The sequence below is a fragment of the Lutra lutra genome, chromosome 6 (assembly GCF_902655055.1).
Source record: "Lutra lutra chromosome 6, mLutLut1.2, whole genome shotgun sequence".
Lineage (NCBI taxonomy): Eukaryota > Metazoa > Chordata > Mammalia > Carnivora > Mustelidae > Lutra > Lutra lutra.
Window position 1 is genome coordinate 131997637 of NC_062283.1, and position 20570 is coordinate 132018206.

General features: G+C 40.9%; 1 protein-coding gene across 2 annotated transcripts in view; it reads right to left on the reverse strand.

The window, feature by feature from the left end:
* Positions 1–444: 444 nt before the first annotated feature.
* CDK19 (cyclin dependent kinase 19) overlaps positions 445–20570 on the reverse strand; it is a 170433-nt gene continuing 150307 nt past the window's right edge. For both annotated transcript variants that reach the window (XM_047733061.1, XM_047733062.1), the window contains 7 exons: positions 17263–17406; positions 17024–17093; positions 12563–12635; positions 12059–12156; positions 10850–10928; positions 9891–10157; positions 445–4798 (listed from right to left, as the gene is read on the reverse strand). In XM_047733061.1, the coding sequence (XP_047589017.1) occupies positions 4667–4798; positions 9891–10157; positions 10850–10928; positions 12059–12156; positions 12563–12635; positions 17024–17093; positions 17263–17406 (863 nt within the window). In that variant the 3' untranslated portion in view covers positions 445–4666. The remainder of the gene's footprint in view (positions 4799–9890; positions 10158–10849; positions 10929–12058; positions 12157–12562; positions 12636–17023; positions 17094–17262; positions 17407–20570) is intronic.

A 20570-nucleotide genomic window follows, 5' to 3' on the forward strand; every position in this document is an offset into this window, starting at 1 on the left:
AACATTCTTCAGTTAACTCCATGATGTCCTTGACTTTTGGAGTAACCATGTTAGGTTCATCAAATAAATTATAAGGGGCAGCCCGGTAAAACAGAGTGTTCTTGTAAAAAGAAGTAGAACCCACTGCCACTCTACTCACAAAATGCCGTGTATTTGTTTTTTTTTTCTAAAAGGCCATTCTCATCTTCCTTTTTTAATAAAAAGGATGTTTTCCCGAGAAATGTTTTAAAAACTGTGATTTTGGTTCAGAGGCATATGTAAGCAGTGTGTCTGTGGTTTTGTGACATCATAAGCATCCTGAATAAAATAACATATTGCAACTTCCAGGGAGACTTTGCATCTCTGCAGGACGAGTTTCATCTGAAAAGCTTCTAGGCATGCAGATAAAATTTTGACACAAAACTTATTCACAGTTGTCCTAGACTCAAAAAATCCACCAAGAAACAAAGTCAATTAAATTTTATTCCAACCAAGAATATAAAATAAATGCAATGTAATTTATTTTAGCTTTAACAGTCATCTCAAGAAGGGTGTGAGGACAACTCAAATGCGGGGAAACACTCTGGACTCCAAAGTGGCCGCTCTCCTGCCCCCCACGGAGCTCACTTGCTGGGGGGACAGCTGGCTCTGAGTGCACACCTCGCCGCAGAGTGTGGGAAGCGTACACGGTCATCTCTATAATCATAGAAAGAGGGGTGCGTGCAGAAAATGCCTGAAAGAAGAGATAAGACAGGCACACTTCACAAACAGGAATTATGGGCGTTACACACTAGGCAGCTGAGAAAGGATATACTACATAACATATATAAAAAGTACTTTAAATTGCTGTTAAAAAGGACATCTTCAGTCCAGATTTTGTGTAATACTTTTAGTGTCTACACAGACAAATCTTTAAAAAAATTAAATAGTATTAATTTACTAAATATTTAGGAGATAACAGTGCATTAAGGATTTTTTTCAATATAATACATACATATCACTCCTTTGCAGTGATAGCATAGAAGAGTAAGTATGGCCTTAGGTACAACACATTTCTTTAAAAAATCCTAAAACAATGAACTTTGCTTTATGGTATCTGTGACTACTCTTGAAGATGATGGGGGCCTAAACTGCTAGGTTTGATATAAAACATTACTTAATCCTTGAATCCTTCGAGCCTCCTTCAGGCTAACTGCTGTCTTATTGCCTTTCTCCATTCCCTTGAAAGATATCGCCGGAGAGTTAAGGATTTCCAATTTTCCTAGAATTTTTCCTTCATTGTATAGCTTCTGCCACATCGTTTTATTCAAAAGCAGATTAAGCTGCAAATCTTTTTGTCCGACGATTTTTTCCTATTCCCTGGAGCAGAGAGAACAGCTTCGTTTCAGAGGCATACACCCAGCAGCGGCTTCACCATGAGTGAGGCAATGAACATGGAGGTAAACGTCGTCCCTTTCCATTCTTCAATGTCAATTAGGTTCACAAGAGCGAAAGAGTAGTGCAGAAGGCCAAAATTCTAAGTACTAAAGTTTTAAAACCACACAGATATAAAAATATACATGCCCTTGGTTTTCATATGTTACTGCACGACCTACTATCATCACAAAGATTGCTTCAGCCTCGTAGAAACAGCCCTGCCACCAGACTACCTTACCCTGGAGCTGGCTCTCCTGAAACTAGAAACCCTTTTCCCAAACACACAGCTCACCAGAAAGCTAATTGGAAACTGATTTGTAATATGGAGGGCAGAGTACCTTCACTTGTATTCCTTCCTTCCTTTCAAATAACCTCCCTCAGTTTGGGTATTCTCATGGGCTTGGGGAGGGGGGCTCCCTGCGTTCTCAGGGAATAAGACAGTAATGCGTCTTCAAAGAGAAATGAGGTCATTTGGGGACCACAAAGGTAAATTTTAACCTCAAAAGGCGTCATAGAGCTCCCTCGAGGTCCCACAGTTTAGGGTCCATAAGAATGTTAAAGGCTTTGTTCCCCTTTGCAGGGAAAAGGAAATCATGAGTCTTAATTATTTCAAGGGTACTGGGCCCAACTGGCACCCCCAACTCCGAGGCAAGAATGAGAAGAAAAGGGCCAGTACCAGCACAGTGACCAGAATAATGCGGGCATCTGCCTGTATCCTGGAGAACACCATGGACTAGAAAAACGGGTGGTATCCCCTCAGGGTTTCTGCATCAGTTCTGCCAATAAAATTAGCCATCTGCAAGGAAAGCAGGGTACTCCTGTGATTACATAAGCACGTATCACAAGAACAGTATATCAAAGTTGCTTATAAAGTATGAAGGGGCGTGGTATTTTGGTCTACGCCCGTAGGTGGGCTTTCCTCTTATTAACTCTAAGTGCCCCCCCCACCCGCCCAGGGCAGCCACGGAGCTTCTGTTTTCCCTGTAATTTCCCACAACCACTTCAGAAGTGCATTCTGTTTATAATGCCACCAACTGGTGTTGAGAGGCTGCTGTGAACATTTCAAAGCCGCATTAATGCCTGTTGTGATATTAATCACTGGCCTTCTCTAAGGTCGATAGAAACCTCTCGATAACACTGTCTATCACACAGCAGCTTTGGAAATGATAACTATCCAAGTGAGTTTAGAAGTAAACAAAAGGACCCTCGTACTCTTACGAGCCAGTCCTCTCATCCCAGGAGAACTTGTGGTCGTGGAATGGATCCTAAGCTCCTTAAGGACAGGAAGTATGTCTTGCCCTTTGAGTCTCGCAGCCGGAATGGCCCTGGGCACGTGGTCATGGTGCAGTGAGCAGCTGATGGCCAATAACTCTGGACAGTGAGGCTTCAGGGCACAGGAAAGAATTTTATACAGGCAGCTATGTTATGCAAAGGGCTATTAATTTCCCATTAAAAAAAAAAATGGAAGGGGTGAATTACCATTGAGACAATCAGAAATTCCTTCCAATGGAGCATGCCAACTGCTTCATTTTCCATGTTCATGAGTGTCACTATATAGCTTCTATTATTAATAAGCATTATTATGCTGAGATCAGTAAGGTCCTTGCTGGCTACAGTATCACATTAATAGTGCAAAATGTATACTGGCTTCTGTCTAAAATCTTATTTGTGTATGGACCCAGAGTATCATAACCAGGTAGATAAGTTCACAAATAGTTTTAAAAAAATGCATATAGCTTGCATATACAACAATCAGCTATTTCTTCTAGCTCAAGAAAACATTTAAAACAAGGCTGGTGCTGCTAGTAGCATTCAGAAGAACACAAATTTCTTGCCCCTTACATTACAATGGGAGCTCTAAGTCTTTACATTTCCTGTGACTCTGGGAAGTGAGGGGCTCCTTTCCCTGGCTGAGAAAGAACTCAGCCTCTAATTCATAGATCCTGGAAATGTATAGTCGTGTATACTATCTGCCCATAGTTTTTTAGGCACAATTATTAAGTTTTCTCCTAGGGGCAAAGAAAGCATTCAGTGCAATGAAAAGATTCTTGATAGAATTAAGTTTCAGTTAACAACAGCAAAATTATGCATACATAATACATCCTCGAAACATGAATAAAACCTAAATTTTTAACATGCTTTAAAAATAGTCACTCTATGTCTAATGCAAATATGAATGGAGAACACTGCTCTTTATTTTAAAAGCAGGTTAAGTTGCAAATTAATTTGCAGGCTTCTGTTTGAGTACTCTTGATTATGTAAGAAAGTTACTCAAGCTAATCCCCGACGTGAAGAAACCAACAGTTCTTTAGAGAAGCCAACTTTATGTACAATACACACCAAAAGCTTTTCCTTCAAAGGTAAGTAACACATCCTTTGATCGACGTTACTCCTTAAAGAAACCCTAGTGCAGTTAATACTCTCTTCTGCTTTCTGGTGTGGGGCACCAGAGGGCTGCAGTTCCTCAAAGCTCTTGAAACCCTTTTTAAGGTAGACTTAGCTACGTGACGGTTAAGTGAGAATTCTTCAGTACTGAATACTCTTCAGAACAAGGTGATTCTGGGAACTACGTTCCATATGAGTGATTGATTATATAAAAACTAGCACATACTTCAGTTCTTCGTAGCATAAAGCATAGTAACTGTAAAGATCTAGGCTGTTTTTGGTTGTAGGTTCCCTCTGTCCCACCATTTGTCTTTTTTTTTTTTTAAGACCTTCCCTGAAACTAGATAAATAAAAATGTAATAGTAAAGTACTTTGGGACAGTAATAGTTCCTGTTTAAGACTTCCATGAGCAAAACAGTCATATTCTGTGAAAACAACGTAGTGCTTTAAAAGGTGCATTTTTACCTGTGTCGCTAGATCAGTTCATGACGTATAAAACTATACACCGCTGGAGTCCTGTTTCTAAAACATTAAAATCCTATTAAAAGAGCTTTGAAAAGATAAATCATAGTGATTGCTACAGCATGAGAAAGGTGCACCAGGAAATCCTTCCAAAAAAATGCTGAAGGTTACAGAAGTGAAGTGCTAGGATTAGATCAGACGCTGGATGAGAGTCGCAATGGAACACATGCGGGGACAGAGTGCTGGGGAAACTTCACAAAAATCTTCTTGAAGTCCATAAAGAAGACACATCAGTTAGTCCTGCAAAAGTCAGGATGGAGTCTTCCTCCTAAGTGGAGGAGTTTGAGATGGCATCGTAGTTTGCATTTTTTGGTTCTTTTCAACGCGGACATCATATTGCTGGAGTCTGCGCCCTGGGCTGCGGTCAGTAGCGGTGGCCCGGGTGAGACGGGTGGTACTGCGCGCTCTGCTGGGACGAGGATGAGTAGCCGAGGGTACTCTGGGACTGAGAGGATCCCTGAACGCTGCTTTGGTAATTCAGGCGAGAACTGGAGTGCTGGGGGAAGGAAAGGGAGAAAGTGAATCACTGGGGGAGGCACGGAATGGCTGAGGTGTTCATCCCGACAGCACGGGCTCCTGGTTCAGATCCATGGTAGCGGACAGCAGACGTAAGCTCGTTAATACATTTTGCGTATTTGAACCCACGGCCTGCCACCACTGGGACAACATGTTTTGGCAGGCGTGAAGCGTGGCTGGATTTCTTTGGGGCATAAACCGCAGTGGCAAAGAAAGGCAGAGGGGAAACGCAGGCTGACCCCTGCTCTTGATACTAACTATGCTCAGACTGAGATTTGCAAACAAGAATGATCAATCTGGCACTGAATTAGTGGTATTCGTAATGTATCTGGATGTGCTGTTAATGTCCTCATAAGAAACAAGAAAGTGATGATTAAGAAGTCATTTCTAGGGACGCTTGGGTGGCTCAGTTGGTTAAGCAGCTGCCTTCAGCTGGGGTCATGATCCCGGTATCCTGGGATCGAGTCCCACATCGGGCTCCTTGCTTGGCAGGGAGCCTGCTTCTCCCTCTGCCTCTGCCTGCCACTCTGTCTGCCTGGGCTCGCTCTCGCTGCTCTCTCTCTGACAAATAAATAAAATCTTAAAAAAAAAAAAAAAAAAAGTCATTTCTAGAGGCACCTGGGTGGCTCAGTCGTTAAGCGGCTGCCTTCGGCTCAGGTCCTGATCTCAGGGTCCTGGGATCGAGCCCCACATCAGGCTCCCTGCTCGGCGGGAAGCCTGCTTCTTTTTCTCCCACTCCTCCTCTTGTCTTCCCTCTCTCACTGTCTCTCTCTCTCTCTCTGTCCAATAAATAAAGAAAATCTTAAAAAAAAAAAAAGTCATGTCTAGAGAAGAGAATTTGCAGAGGTGGCGGCTACAGTGGCCTCAGCAGCACCACCCATAGGACAAAACACAGCAGGGTGGGCGGGACGGGCAGCAAGAAGTGCATTGTATAAACCTCAGGTAACATTCATTTAGAATGAAAAAAAAAAGTTCATGCATGAGAATGCCCTCAAGAGAAAGCAGAAACAAATGTATTTCAATTCAATGTTTTTTTATTACCTTAAATGAAACATTCATCTTCATGGTACCAAGAGCAAATACGAAAGATACGTTTAAAAAACCATCTATAGGGGCGCCTGGGTGGCTCAGTGGGTTAAGCCACTGCCTTCGGCTCAGGTCATGATCCCAGGTCCTGGGTTCGAGCCCCATATAGGGCTTTCTGCTCAGCAGGGAGCCTGCTTCCTCCTCTCTCTCTGCCTGCCTCTCTGCTTACGTGTGATTTCTCTCTGTCAAATAAATAAATAAAATCTTAAAAAAAAAAAAAAACCCATCTATAAAGGCACCTGGGTGGCTCAGTCAGTTAAGTGGCTGCCTTCAGCTCAGGTCATGATCCCAGGGTCCTGGGATGGAGCCCTGAGTTGGACTCCCTGCTCCACGGAGAGCCAGCTTCTCCGTCTCCCCCTGCCTGCTGCTCTGCCTATTTGTGCTCTCCCTCTATCTCTCTGCCAAATAAATAAATAAAAACCTTTAAAATAAAAAATAAAAAATCCTCTATAGAATAAGAACACCTGTCTAGTTAAAGATACGCATAGCTGGAACCAGTGTCTTTAGCTAAGCTCGGAAGGCTGGTTTTTCCCATGAGCAAAGTGTGAAAGAGCTTACTAATAAAACCATTACTCAGAGTAAAAAATGTAAATGACCTTGTGGTGGCACTGAGGGTTTAAGGAAGGACATATCAGCAGGGTCCCCCCGCTCAGTGTGCAAAGGCTGCCAAACCGAACTTGGAACATCTGGTCTAAGACAGCAGGGCCAGAAGATAGTCTTGGTGAAAAACAGCTCTGCCTGGCTTCTTCCCTGTTACAGAACTCTGGCTAATTGCAGAGAGCAAGATGGAGTCACTCATGTCAAGCAGCCACTAAGGGGCCGCAGCTACCAGATATTGCCGAAACCAGCACCAGCTGATAACACTGCAGAACTCATAGATCACCAGATGCAGGGGAGGCTGGCAGGGGCCCAAGACTCACTAAATCCCTCTAAAAGGGGAGAATTTCTACAGCACACTGTCCCACTCCTCAGACACCTACCCCTCTATGCCCAACCACTTCAAAAAGACACCTGCATCCGAAGGCTCTGCCCAACTGATCTCTGAACAAAACTGAGTGCCGAGCGCGCACCCCGACTGGACCGAGACCTCATCTCCGCGCCCCCAGAACTGACCTCTGGTTTGGTTCGGTAACTTCCTACCCTCTATTCTACCTCGTTTGTTGTGTGACTTGTCTTACGTTCTGCTCTGTGTGCCGTGTGAGGAGCCAAGGTAATCATGCGGTGAAAAGTCACCAAGTCTGGAATCCTGCATCTGATTTACAATCATGTGAGTGAATAAAGCCGACATCGTGGAAAGACGCCTTCCTGGCGTGCTCGTCACACTAGATGTGTTAGTGTAAGCCTTTCAGGCTTCCAGATTCCCATGTTTTATTTTTAAGTTTATTATGAAAAACATGTTCTTTCCACTCACAATTGCTAGGCTGGCTATGATCACTTTACTTTAGCAGATTAGATTCAGCACGAAGGTTCCTCCACACTCGGCAAAGAACAAACATGTTGAAATGTGAGTCATGCGTAGGTGCAAGGGGCCCTCCCACCTCCACATCGCACAACCTCTCCAGCTGAGGCACTGCAGTATCTACCCATTCCATAGATCACGCTGTTTTATTTTTAAGTGGATAGCATAGTATGGGAGAAAGAAAAGCAGCTTAAAGAATTCTTGGATTTAAAAGGAATACAGTAGGGTAGTAATCTGTCCGTAATGGACTATTCTCAGGTGAATATAATACAGTCAGAGACACAAAGATGAACCAGTTTATAATAAAGTTTTGGTGCTCCCATAATAGGAATAAACTACTGTTGGGGCAAAACAGAATTTATAATAAAATTCAAATATGTTCATGACTACTACCCAAATAGCAAGCTGTTTTCAGTACATCAAAATGAAGCCTTGATTAGTTTCATTGTGTTTAGAGAAGAAAACCACAGGCTCAAATGGCGTCACTTAGGCCAAATCACCAAACCAGAGCTTAATACCAAATCTAATTGCAATTTCAACTTTCCCCAGAAGTGTAGTTTACCAGGTCAGCCAGGAAATTTTCTGATGGGTGCCAAAGAGTCTGCCACCTGGGCCCTCTCTATTCCCCCCAAAGGAACAGGAGGTAATTTGCATGTAAGACCCCTGGTCTCTCCCCCTAAGGGAAAGTGATCCAGCCTGGAACAATCTTTTCTACTCTTTAGCTACTCACTTTCTTACCCAGCTTTCCTTCCTAGAAAAACCTTCCATTTTATATAACTCCTAGGAGCTCCTCTCGACTTGCTAGATGGGATGCTGCCAAATTCACAGATCATTTAATAAAGCCAATTTGATCTTCAAACGTACTCTGTGGAATTTTGGTTTTTAGCCTGTGGAACCAGTGTCAGTGCTAGTGTGTACACCCCTGCTTGCACGGACTCTTCCAAAAGAAGTTTTCGGAGAAGACGTTGTGTGATAACACATTTGAGGGAGCTACTTATTATGTCTTTCTCATTAATGTTTCTCTTGATTCCCATTCCTTATCAGTGAGTTTATGGCTCCCTTGCCTGAGGGTTTTGTTTTTGTTTTTTTTTTTTAATCTCCATCCTCTTTCTCCTCTTCTACCAGAACCCTGAGAGTCTTTTTTTTTTTTTTTAAGTTTTAAGGGTGTTTTTTTTCTCCCCACCCCCACCCCCAACTTCCTAGATCTTAGCTGGTTACTCTCCTTGAAAATGAGGACTTTAAAAAAAAATAAAGAAAATGAGGGTTTTGTGGGTTTTTTGTTTTTCATTTTTGCAGTATTCCCTATGGTTTTCACAGGTATTTTTACCTCCCTCTTCCCAAATACTAATTATCCTTAGACTTTTTTTCCTTTAATTTCCCAAATTAGTAGTACCATCTGTAGAGGCCACTTTTAGAGAATAGGCTTGAGCAATGGGAACTTGATCAAGGCAAAAGGGCCCACAGCAACCCACTGGCTGAACACAGGCCCCTCAGGGGACCCACCTCAAGGATCCACAGACCCCAACTGATCAGTGCGCTACTTACAACCAGGCACAGTTAGCGGAAAAAAGGAGAATTCCATAGTCACCATACCTCCTCACCTTCCCACTTTTAACTACACCCCCTGACCCACCGCCTCCTGGCACACAGCCTCTCCTGTGCTGTCCTCCACGGCTCCCTGGTGGTATACTCAGTAAACTTCTATCTCCTTTGTTACCCTTCCACCGCCAGGACCACCAGCTGCCACTGGTTTCCACCCATCCCTGCCCCACACTTGGGAGCCCCCCTCCCATCGAGAGAGACACCACATTTAGACAGATACCACACAACTGTAGGGTGTTTTTCATCTTAATAGTAAAAAGTATCTTCAATTCTCAAGAATACTTCCAGTGTGACTTAACAGTGATTCTGAAAAGTCTCAATCTTAATACCTTTCTATGTTTACATGGCTACTTACTGATTATCTCCTCTCAGTGAGAGCAAATCTTTCTCAAGTATGCAGCTTATTTTGTCCAAAATAAGCCACCGCTCCTCTCTCTCAGTTGCTTATCTAGTTATCTTTTTCTGACCCAAAGCTGACAGGCAGCTAGAAGGATAATAGGAGAGATTTTCTTTGAGGAGGGAGATGCCTATCTCACCTTCGAGGGAAGGCAGGGAAAACAAGGCAAGAATGAAATGTTTTGCAATTACATGAAATATGATCAAAAAGTTCATTTTCATATAATGACCTAGAAATAGGATTGTAGCATTTGTACAGTCGAACTTTAGAGTTAGGTACTACGTAAGTCTAAACTGACCTCTGGGTTGCCTGGGTGGCTCAGTCCGCTGAGTGTCAGCCTTGGCCTCAGGTCCACATTCTGGAGTCCTGCGATCCAGCCCTTCTGTGGGGTTTCCCACCTGCTTCTCCCTCTCCCTCTGCCTCTCCCCATTGCTCGGGTTCTCACTTGCGCTCGCTCTTTAAAAAAAAATCCGACTTCCCATTTCACAAAATGTATGGCCATTAACAAGAAAAAACCAAGTTGAGTACCTGATAATCTGAGGGCAGAACAGGCCCGCCTGAGTTTGCGCCCGAGGGCCCCAGGCGGGGCTTCTTGTTCGCAGGCACCTGACTGAGGCCGGAGTCCTGACTGTGCTGCAGGCCGGGCCCCGCACCCCCGGTGCCCGTCCCAGTCCCGCCCGCAGTCCCATTGGTCTGCGTGCTGTTCTGCTGTGGTGGGGGTGCCTGTGGGGGGGCTGCCGCCTGCTGGGGGGGCGCTGTGGGCTGCTGATGTTGGTTCTGCTGCTGCTGCTGATTCTTGGAAGAAAGAGAAACAGGTCAACTCGGTATGGAACCACATGAACAGGACGGTGCTTTCTTTTCCTTTTCCTTTTCTTTGTAACAGGACACCACTTTGAGAACTTGATAACGCACACCTGACTGCCCACCGAGCTGGACTAGGTGGGCCACGCAAGTACTGTAGCTGGGGAACGCAGCATCCCCAAAGGCCAAGAGTCCCGAGTGGGATTCAGTCTCTGAAGTTCGTTTAGGATTGCGCAGTCATCTTCCACCCCAGTCCCAGACACCCCGCTGGAGAGCATGCGGCACCCAGGAAGCAGTTCTGCACTCTTGGAGCGGTAATGGTCTCCATCATGAGTATGGAAAAGCAGAGGAATAGGGGGAAGGCCTGATATATTCAATTACCAGCTAAGAGAAAGATGCTTTGAAAGCAGGTGGCACAAAGTGATGGTGATGACATCCAACAAACAAAATGCACAATTAAGAATTGGGGAATAAAACAGGCTCTAAAACAAATCAGAGGTTCATTTATCTGTAAACTTATTATATTTCAAATCACAAAGTACAGCTGCAATCACTTAATTAAAGTGATTTAATTAATACTTAATTAAAGGCAGTTAAATACACAGGAATCATTAAATTATACTTCCCTAAATTCTTTCTGCCTCCTTTACTCTCTGGACGTGAAGCATATACTGTGTAGCTTATACCTTGTCACCTTTCTCTTCAGGTTCATCTTCATTAAGGAATTCTCGTTTGGGGTATGGAATCTGGCAGCCAGCAAACACACTACAAAATCATTTAAAAAAAAAAAGAAAAGAATATACATCATGGCCTAAAGTCTACAATATCAGTGATCTTGTTAACTTGAAATTCCACTTTTTTTCTTAACATATTTCCCACTCTTCATCTATAACTACTATTTGCTAGATGCCTACCAAGACAACTCAATTCAAGCAAATCAGAAAAGAATTTGGGGTGTGCCTGGGTGGCTCAGTCAGTTAAGCTCCAACTTTTCATTTTGGCTCAGGTCATGATCTCAGGGTCGTGGGGTTGAGCCCTGTATTGGGCTCCGACCACGCTGGGCATAGAGCCTGCTTAAGATTCTCTCTCTCCTTCCGGCCCTTCCTCCCCTCTCTCTCTCTCTCTTTTTTTTTTTTTTTTTTAGATTTTTTTTTTAATTTATTTATTTGACAGACAGAGATCACAGTAGGCAGAGAGGCAGGCAGAGAGAGAGAGCAGGAAGCAGGCTCCCCACTGAGCAGAGAGCCTGATGCGGGGCTCGATCCCAGGACCCTGGGATCATGACCTGAGCCGAAGGCAGAGGCTTAACCCACTGAGCCACCCAGGTGCCCCCTCTCTCTCCCTCTCTTAAAAAACAAAACAAAACAAAAAAAGACTTCATTGCCTACATTTTTAAAATATTTTATTTATTTGAGAGAGACAGAGATAGTGAGAGCGAGCATAAGTTGGAGGAGGAGGAGAACCAGGCTCCACACTGAGCAAGGAACCAGATATGGGGCTCGATCTCAGGACACCGAGATCACGACCCGAGCCAAAGACAGATGCTTAACCGACTGAGCCATCCAGGTGCCCCTGTTGTCTACGTTTTATGCCCAATTGTATAAAATCATCTGGCTGAACTCATCTGGCTGACTGATCTAAAAGTCCCACCTGTTCTCAGCTTGAGCTTTTTTCTGTAATACCAAATAACGGTGATCCTAAAACACTTGTTTTCACTCACACCTCTCTATCGCTTTGCCTGTTTCAGAATACACGCCCTTTCTCTTGAGGACTTTTTCTCCAAGGCAGTATTCATGGAGAACTTCCGTAAGGCTGCGGTAAAGTTCTCTGACCTTCAGCCACCATCAAACACCCCCAACCTGGAGCAGAGGACACAGAAAATGTAGGATACATACTCTAATGTTGGCAAGGGGTCCTCCTGAAAATAGGGATCCTGCAGAGCCTGTTCTGAGGTAATTCTCTTGGTGGGATCCATAGTAAGGAGTTTCTGAAGCTAGAGTAACACATAAGAAATTGATAGCAAGTGGAAAGATCACTTATAAGTCAATGTGTTGACTTTTGTATAAATGTTTAGCAGGATAAATATCAAACACCATTTTGTGGAGCTCACCACGCTATTAATACACTACATGCATGTATGTGAGATTGGCAGAAATCATTAGTGTTAAAGCCCTTTAAGAATGTAATTTTTTTTTTCCTGCTGATAAATCGCTGGGAAAAATTAAGTCTAGAAGTCAAGGGGGACATCTCAAAAGAAATAATGTTTAACTTTGCCTCAGCATCCACCAATTTCTTTTTTTTCTAAAGAGGAGGAGTAGCTAAGACAATTCCGTGGTGAATGGAACAAGGCGGGCCTGTGCCATGGACCCAAAGTCCCCATCGGGAAGACAGGCACCTACCAAGAGGAACACTTTGCTGTCAGGCTTGACCTTGTGTTTCTCCATGTACTTTATGAGGCTACTGTTGGCGTACCTGCAAAGACATGACAATCACACATCACTGGGAACACTCACACATTTCATAAAATGTTTATTACTGAAGTACAGTTTACACAATTTGTATTTTTTAATGGAAAGCTCCCAGATGGGTTTTCCTATAAGGCACATGTTTAGACCATTGTTTTTTTCTGATTAATCAAAGAACACATTGGTTATGTGTGAAGAAGCAGAAATTGTTAAACAGCCCACGTAAGAGTTTCTATTGTTAATGATGGCTTTGGAAAACAATTATACATTAACCATTAGAGTTGAAAATGTGAACGAACTAAAATCTAGCAATTCCTCTCCTAGGTACATACTCTAAGAGATTCCTTTGTGCATGGATATCACAGGATACATGAAAAAGAATGTTCTTAGCAGCATATCTATAGCAGAAAACACTGTAAATAACACAAATGTCTACCAACTAAAGAATGGCTACATTGTTTCATATTCACAGAATGGAATGTTACACAATAGTAAAAATGAATACAGAGGCTGAGTGGGGAATAAAAGCAAATAAAAACAGACTATAATATAATTTATATAAAGTTCAAAGGTATCTTAAACTGGAACAATAATCCATTTAGAGATACAAACATCTGTGGCAAAACCAGAATAAAAAACATGGAATGAACAGGAAGGCAGGGCAGAGGGTACACAGAGCACTTCGGTAATCTTAGTAATGTTCTAATTCTTCTGTTGAAGGGTGAGTAGAGGACTATTTGTTTTATTATTCTAAAAAGACTATGTATCATATTTTTGTCACATATGTTCTTTCCTAAATATGAAATATTTCATATTAAAAAGGTAAAAAATAAGTAATATATATGTTTATGGTAGAAAACTTAGAAAATAAAGTATAGAGAAGAAAACTGAAATCACTCATGGTCCAGCCATTCAGTGATTTAAAAAAAAAAAAAAAAAAAAAAACACAAAAAAACCACTGTTGAGATTTTGCTAATTTTCCTGTCATTTTGGCTACATATCTATATATGATACAAACACAGCAGGGGTTTGTTTTATTTTTATAAAATTGGGATCATACTAAACAAACTCTCCTACCTCTTTTCACTTAATAATAATAATGTTTCATAAACATTTTTCCTTGTCTAACGCTACCTAAACTACTAATCTGCAATGGTTTTACATTCCTACTGTTATTGATGTTGTTTGTTTCACAACAGTTAAGATATATGGGTCCTTGTAGGTTAATCTGATCGGCATAATAGGAGACAGTGCTGCACAGCCTGTGAGAATCAGAGACCCCTTCCAGACCCTGACTCTGGCATTTACCAGCTGTGTGATCATGGGCAGTTCATTAACCCCTGTGAAAGCCTTAGGTTCCTCCTCTGGAAACTGAGGATTACAATCATACCTATCTTACAGGGTTGTCGTGAAGACCATATGAGAAAATGTAGGTAATGGCTTAGCACCAAGCCTGACACATAGTAAGGACTTAGCCAGGCGTGGCTGCTCTGATTGCTTCCATAGGAAAAATTCTTGGATTTATTAGGTCAAAGGATACGTACAGTTCAAAGTCATTTGTATGTGCTCTAGAACCTTGCTACACAAATCCGGCCCTCAGATCAGCAGCATGGGCCCCTGAGAGCCTGCATTTTTAACAAGGGCTCCAGGTGATTTGTATGTACATTAAAGTTCGAGAAACACTGAGAAACAAGGAAGCATGCCCATTTTATCATACCCTTGCCAACCCTAGGTATGTTCATTTTCAAAATCTCTGCCATGTACATTAATTTAAAATTTTCTCAGGGTGCCTGGCTGGCTCAGTCAGTAGAGCATGTGACTCTTGATCTCAGGGTTATTAAGTTCAAGCTCCATCGATCATTATAGAGACTGCTTAAAGATAAAATAAAATAAATTTTTTTTTACATTTTTGCTCCAACCCCAGAAATGTTTTTATTAGCAAGGTAAACACTAAGTTTGTTAATGGGAAGAAATTTTAAAGTTTATATAGAAATGGAGTTTGTCTACATACACATCTTTGGACTTTATGTTAAATCAACTGATTTCCTGGGTTAACTCCAGATTCTAAGTTATTTGTTTCTATCATAATATCGGGCCATGCTTACTGGAACATTCAATTTGAAAGTCAGCTTAGAGATTTCCTTTTAGTTCCACTTTCACCTTGCCTTCTACTGAGCTAATAATCCTGAATAGATTACAGAAAAAGTCCTATTCACTATCCTTCTCAATTCACTGAAGAGTAATTTTTTGGTTCTTTTCATCTGATATAATGAAAGCAAGTTATATTACTTTTTATGTCATTTCAAGTCATGTTTTCTGGAATTTTTAAATTATATTTTACTTTAGTGACTTGTATGTACTCCATTAGATTTAGCTAATTTTTAATATATTCCTTTCATCATATGTATCAGCAGTCTGCTTTCCCTGGGGTAGAACCATTTGCGTTAGACATATGGGCTCTTATCACTGAGCTTTTCCTATTACTTTTCCAACTGAATTTCATTTATCTTTTAAAACGTCTCTCCTTTTATTTCTGGTTACTGTAAACACTATCATTTTATGCGAAAATTTTCCTTTGGTCTTTAAACACTAAGTAAATGTTAAGTGCTTACATTAATTTTCTCCATCTTTGATGCTATTAGCGTGTCTTCAATTACTTGTGCCACTTCCATTAATACCCATTTGACAAGTAACTAATGAGCATGAACTATGTGCCAGGCCCCGGGGATACATAGAACAGTGTATAAAGTAGACACAAGCCATACCATCTAGAGGGAAAGGCAGGTGAGCATTGAAAAGTGAACTGTAGGGCAAAGTCATCAGTGCCGAAAGAACAGCAAGGATGCTACGGGAGTACCAAGGGGAAGTACCTAACTCAGTCACAGAAGGTCAAGGGAGACCTCCACAGGCAAGCGATGCCTAAGCCAAGACCTAAAGGATAAGGAGAAAGGAAAAACAGGAGTTAATCCGAGGAGTTAAAATGAGTGGGAGGAAAGTACATCCTCGACTGAAGGAACAGCGTGTATAAAAACCCAGAGGTCAAAAAAATGCTCTGGGTTTTTCAGATTCTTAAAGAAATGAATGATGTCCAGATTACAGAATACAAAGTGGACAGTGGTTTAGTAGATGAATTAAACGAGCCTTAAGAATTGAGAGCAGCGGTGAATTAAGAGCAACTAGGAGACCAACATGATCCAATTTGCTTTTGGCAATGACTGCAGTGTAGACAATGAGTTGGAATAAAGATTGGAGGTAGAAATACCACTTGGAAGGCCACAGCAGGATCCTACGTGAGAGACGGGGGTGGTCTGGACTGTAATAGTGGCAGAGTAGATGGAGAGAAATACAAAGAACTGACTAAACTTAGTAACTGTTTCTATCCCACAAGGTCGATTGGGAGAGAATGGGATAAGAGAAGGAGCAGGGATATCTCAGGTCTTGGGCTTGAACAACTGGGTGAATCATGGAGTCATTTCCTAAGATAGGAAATATAGCGGGAGGACAATGTGGGATGATAGAGGATGAGTTCAATTTTGGACATGTAACTGAAGTATTTATGGAACATTCAAGTTGGGATTCCATAAGGCAATTAGACAAGTGGGTCTGGAACTTGGAAAAGAGATCTGACTCGGATGCATAAACTGGGAGTTACCAGCATAATCAATGGTAAATTGTGGCCAATAAAATCAGAGAAACTGCCCGAGGAAAACGTCCAGAGTGAGAAGAGAGCCCAAGAAAGAACCTTGAGCAATACACGTGTTATTTTTAGGAGACAGATAGAGGAAAAACACCCCACCGGGACCATTTACAAGAACCGCCAAAAATGAGGACTGCCATTTCCTGCTTTGCTTTATCAGGTCTGCTTTTGTTCCTACAAGCCATCCTGTCCTGAAATCTTCCTATTCAGTTGAGAGAACCTCTTTCGCCTTTTCCTCCAGGCATGTGCATTGATAACAAACTCCTCTCATGCTGTCACCTTTATTCTCTCATTTCTGCTCAGTATACACCAGTGTGTTCTACTTAGCTTCTGGGCCATGCGTTTGTCCTTCTGCTATCCTTCCAGGTGGCCTCACCCAGCATTTCCGTCACAGTCATTATTCAGATAAAGATAAAATCACAGTTGCGGCCTTGAACTCAACCCTCATTACGCTAAAATAGGAGAGATGTTTAAACACTATATTGACCCTTAAAATTCTTAAAGGTTTGTAAAATACTACAGCCTAAGCCTGACATGTACATTTGCAACATCTGGGACATCATCTTTCAATCAAAAGCATAATTAATATATTAAAATCTAAATTTCTGGTTTAAATGCTAATCTATATGTTTTTTAAAAGGATTAATTTAAATATTCCCACTGAAGTTACTACTTATATTTAATATGAAATTACTTACGTTGTTCTTCTAAAGTCTTTCTGAAGTGTGGGGTATTCTGGCATCTTTCTAATATCTTCCCAATCTTTATCTTACAAAAAAAAAAATCGAATATTATTATAGAACATAAGGTTACTTACATAAAATAATCTACTTATTTGAGCTTAAAAAATACATAAAAATACTCAAAATATGCTTTTGAAAATGAATTAGTTATGAAATATTACTCCAATATTATTTTGAAAAGAAAAATAAATTACCTGCAGGAAACCCCATGACACTAAATATCCGATCTAGTTGATCATGATGAAAGGGATTGCTTGTTTTTATATCTTCCTGACGACAGTGAAAAATAGGTTCTGAAGTCAACAATTCAGCAAATATGCAACCTATTGCCCATATATCTATGAAGGCAGGAAAACATTTATTATATTTCTTGGGTTATAATTCCTGAGTATAATCACAACCTACATATAAAAATACTTTTCAGTGATGGAATATACACAGTTTGACAACTATATTAAATATATATATATATATATACATATATATACATATGACATGAAATAGCTGTATCATCACATAACAGATTAAAAGCCAAATAAAAAACATTTACTTATAAATTTCCTAAAGAAGATACACTTGGGAAACTCAATTCACATTTACATGAATTTACATTTAGGCAAAAGCCTTTCTAACAACTATTAATAATGTAGTCACTAAAGCATTCAACTGATCATCTAGTACAGGGTTAAATACTCATGACCTGATAGACTAAAACAATATCAGCATCAGGTTTAGTGATATATTCCTTCTTAAAAATATATTCCTTTAAAACAATCAAATGAATAATGATAGAGCATAATTTCTGATTTGTGAGTAGAGACAGTACAGACCATAAAAAATGATTTGGAAAAACTCAACTTTTGTATGAAAGACTACCAACTTCAACATTTTCAACAAATTGTAAGATCTAGAAGCTGATAAACACAAGTATCTACAGACACAACATGACACCCATAGAGATCTATTTCATTTTAATATATTCACTTGGATTAAGCTGCTCCAACCCTCCAACACTCCAGGACAAAGTTAGGCATCTTTAAAAGTTCAACTATTTTAAATCACCAGTTACAGATTATTCTATTTGGATTTTACACGTTGAAAACTGTAATTTCAATTCTGACTATAATATTATATTCACAACGTTTTGCCAAATATACAAGCGAATTAATTTCTGTAAGATATATATTCATACTTGCCCACTTAAATAAATGCTATTTAACATTTTTTTTTAAATGCACAGACCATGGTATAGGATAGAAAAGCACAGTGTTCAGTAGCCTACTAAATGTAGAGGCTACATACTGTAGAGAAGCTAAATAAGAAAAAAGTCTGATTATGTCCATTAGCTAGAATTAAAGTTGGTATGCTATTTCATAAAACAAACTTCCAAATGACAAAAAAAAAAAACCCATAGAGTAATGTCTTACATAGCTGACTCCATTCAGAAGCGGCTTCCTTTCATGTAAGGTAGACTTCTGGATAATGGAAACATACCCCTTCAATAATCGTTTTTTATTACACTATTAGCCGCCATCTTAAGAGGCTATAAAATATAATTTAATCTTTCTTAATGACTCAGAAGCGTCCTCCTCAATATCCATCATGAAAGAGTAGAGTACTATTACTCTATAGTACTCTATTAGTACTCTTCAGTGTCTACTTTTAAATTGTTCTCTCTCTCCCACATCGCTTTGTTGTCACTCTTGCCCCTGAGGTAGCTCCCTCTGACACAGTCCCATCTCTCCTCCTGCTGGCTGCCTCTGCTATGCAGTCAACTGGGACTGGTACTGCATGTTCCTGGTTATGCCAGTTCCTGGGTTGCCTTCCATTTAAAGGACGGAAGCCAGGATCTAGATTCCCCTGAGCACTGCTAAGAGAAGGAACCTCAGGGTAGCAGGTAATGTTGAGTTCTAGGGTTTCTTGCTTCATATTAGCCTCTAATTTTAAATGGTCATCTGGCTCTTGTATCATCTATAACATTTCTCAGCTCTCCCTCCTTTGTCAATGACTTGTTCCTCCCTCCCTCTACACACACACACACACACACACACACACTCACACACACACAATTGTTGTCACTCCCCTCCCCCTCTAAATGTTACTCCATAAAATTTCACTGATATCAAATCATCAAACTCTTATAGTCTCTGAATAGAAATAATATTCTGACATGAACCAGGTATGGAGGAGAGTAAGAAGAAGTGAATGCATACATATTTATTATATTTATAATGTCTGCTATGACTATATTTGAAATCTAAAAATAACTGATTTGGGGATTTTTTTTTTATCTTTTTTCCTAATTTCTACCCAGAATGGATAATAGCAACTTGACTAAAATTGGAAGTTAGTGATTATATTTTTAATCTTTATCTGTAAGTTGCAAACTGGTTTAAATTCAATTTCGGTTGTCCTTGCTCTGAGGAAACAGGAAATTCAGTTGATTTCCAATTCATACCCAATTATCTTTATTCCCCCCCCCAAAAAACATCTAGTTTTATTTCAAGAGTAGAACAGTTAATCAGAAAATATTCATAGAACTATGCTTCTCAAAGTGTGGACAAAGTGTATGGACCACATACACAGAATCATATAATGGCACTAATCAAAAATGGGACTTACTACCATGTGTTTGCTCTATAAGAATCTCTGACAGTAGGACAGACTTTGGTGGGGAGTCATTTAGTTCAATGGAAGGTTTTGGCAGAATGTGCCTTTTCTTACTGGAAATCTCTCTTTTGGCTATAGACTCTATGGAGCTTGGTAGGAGCCCAGCGCATGTGGATTTCTACTGTTACCATGTCCTCTATCCCTGCCTTGTGTCCTGGGTTATCTCATCATCAGGTCTGTTCTGAGGCACTGCCTGTTACTTCCCGGCTAATACCCCCTTTCTCTGGCATATTTTCAGTCTCTTCCGATCCCCTTGTTGCCTTCTGAGATTGTCTAAGAGATTTCACTGTTCATGACTGAGAGATCTAACAGAAAATATAGACATAATTTTAACAGTTGCAAAGATATAGCTCCCCAGTGAAAATCACTCACTAGAATGTAAGCAGAGTCAGGTTCTGATTTTAACCCCTCACTTGAGAGCACTCCATTCCTTCCCTCTGCTTGTGTGGTTCTCCCCACTCCAGCCTTCACAGACAGCTGCCATGGACCGGCCCAACACCAAGAGCATGGCCTTGGTGGCCTCCGAATGGGCCTTACTCTGGGCTCAGCTGCTCACAAAAGGGTTGAGGGTCGGTCTCACACTGTCAAACACTCATAGGCTTTTTCACGAATCTAATAAAATCTTTCAGCAATATTCATAAAGTATAACAAAATGCCAGCACCATCCCGGCATCTCAACCCTTGGACAAAGGATAAATGTGTGCTGGGCGTCAGAATTCTGCAGAAATCAAATCTCCTGATGAACAAGGCCATCGCTATAGTTTAATCTTTGTTACTCCTTTTGCCCACAAATAGGTTAATGATCGGTCTAATCTTTTTCAAACGTAGGAAC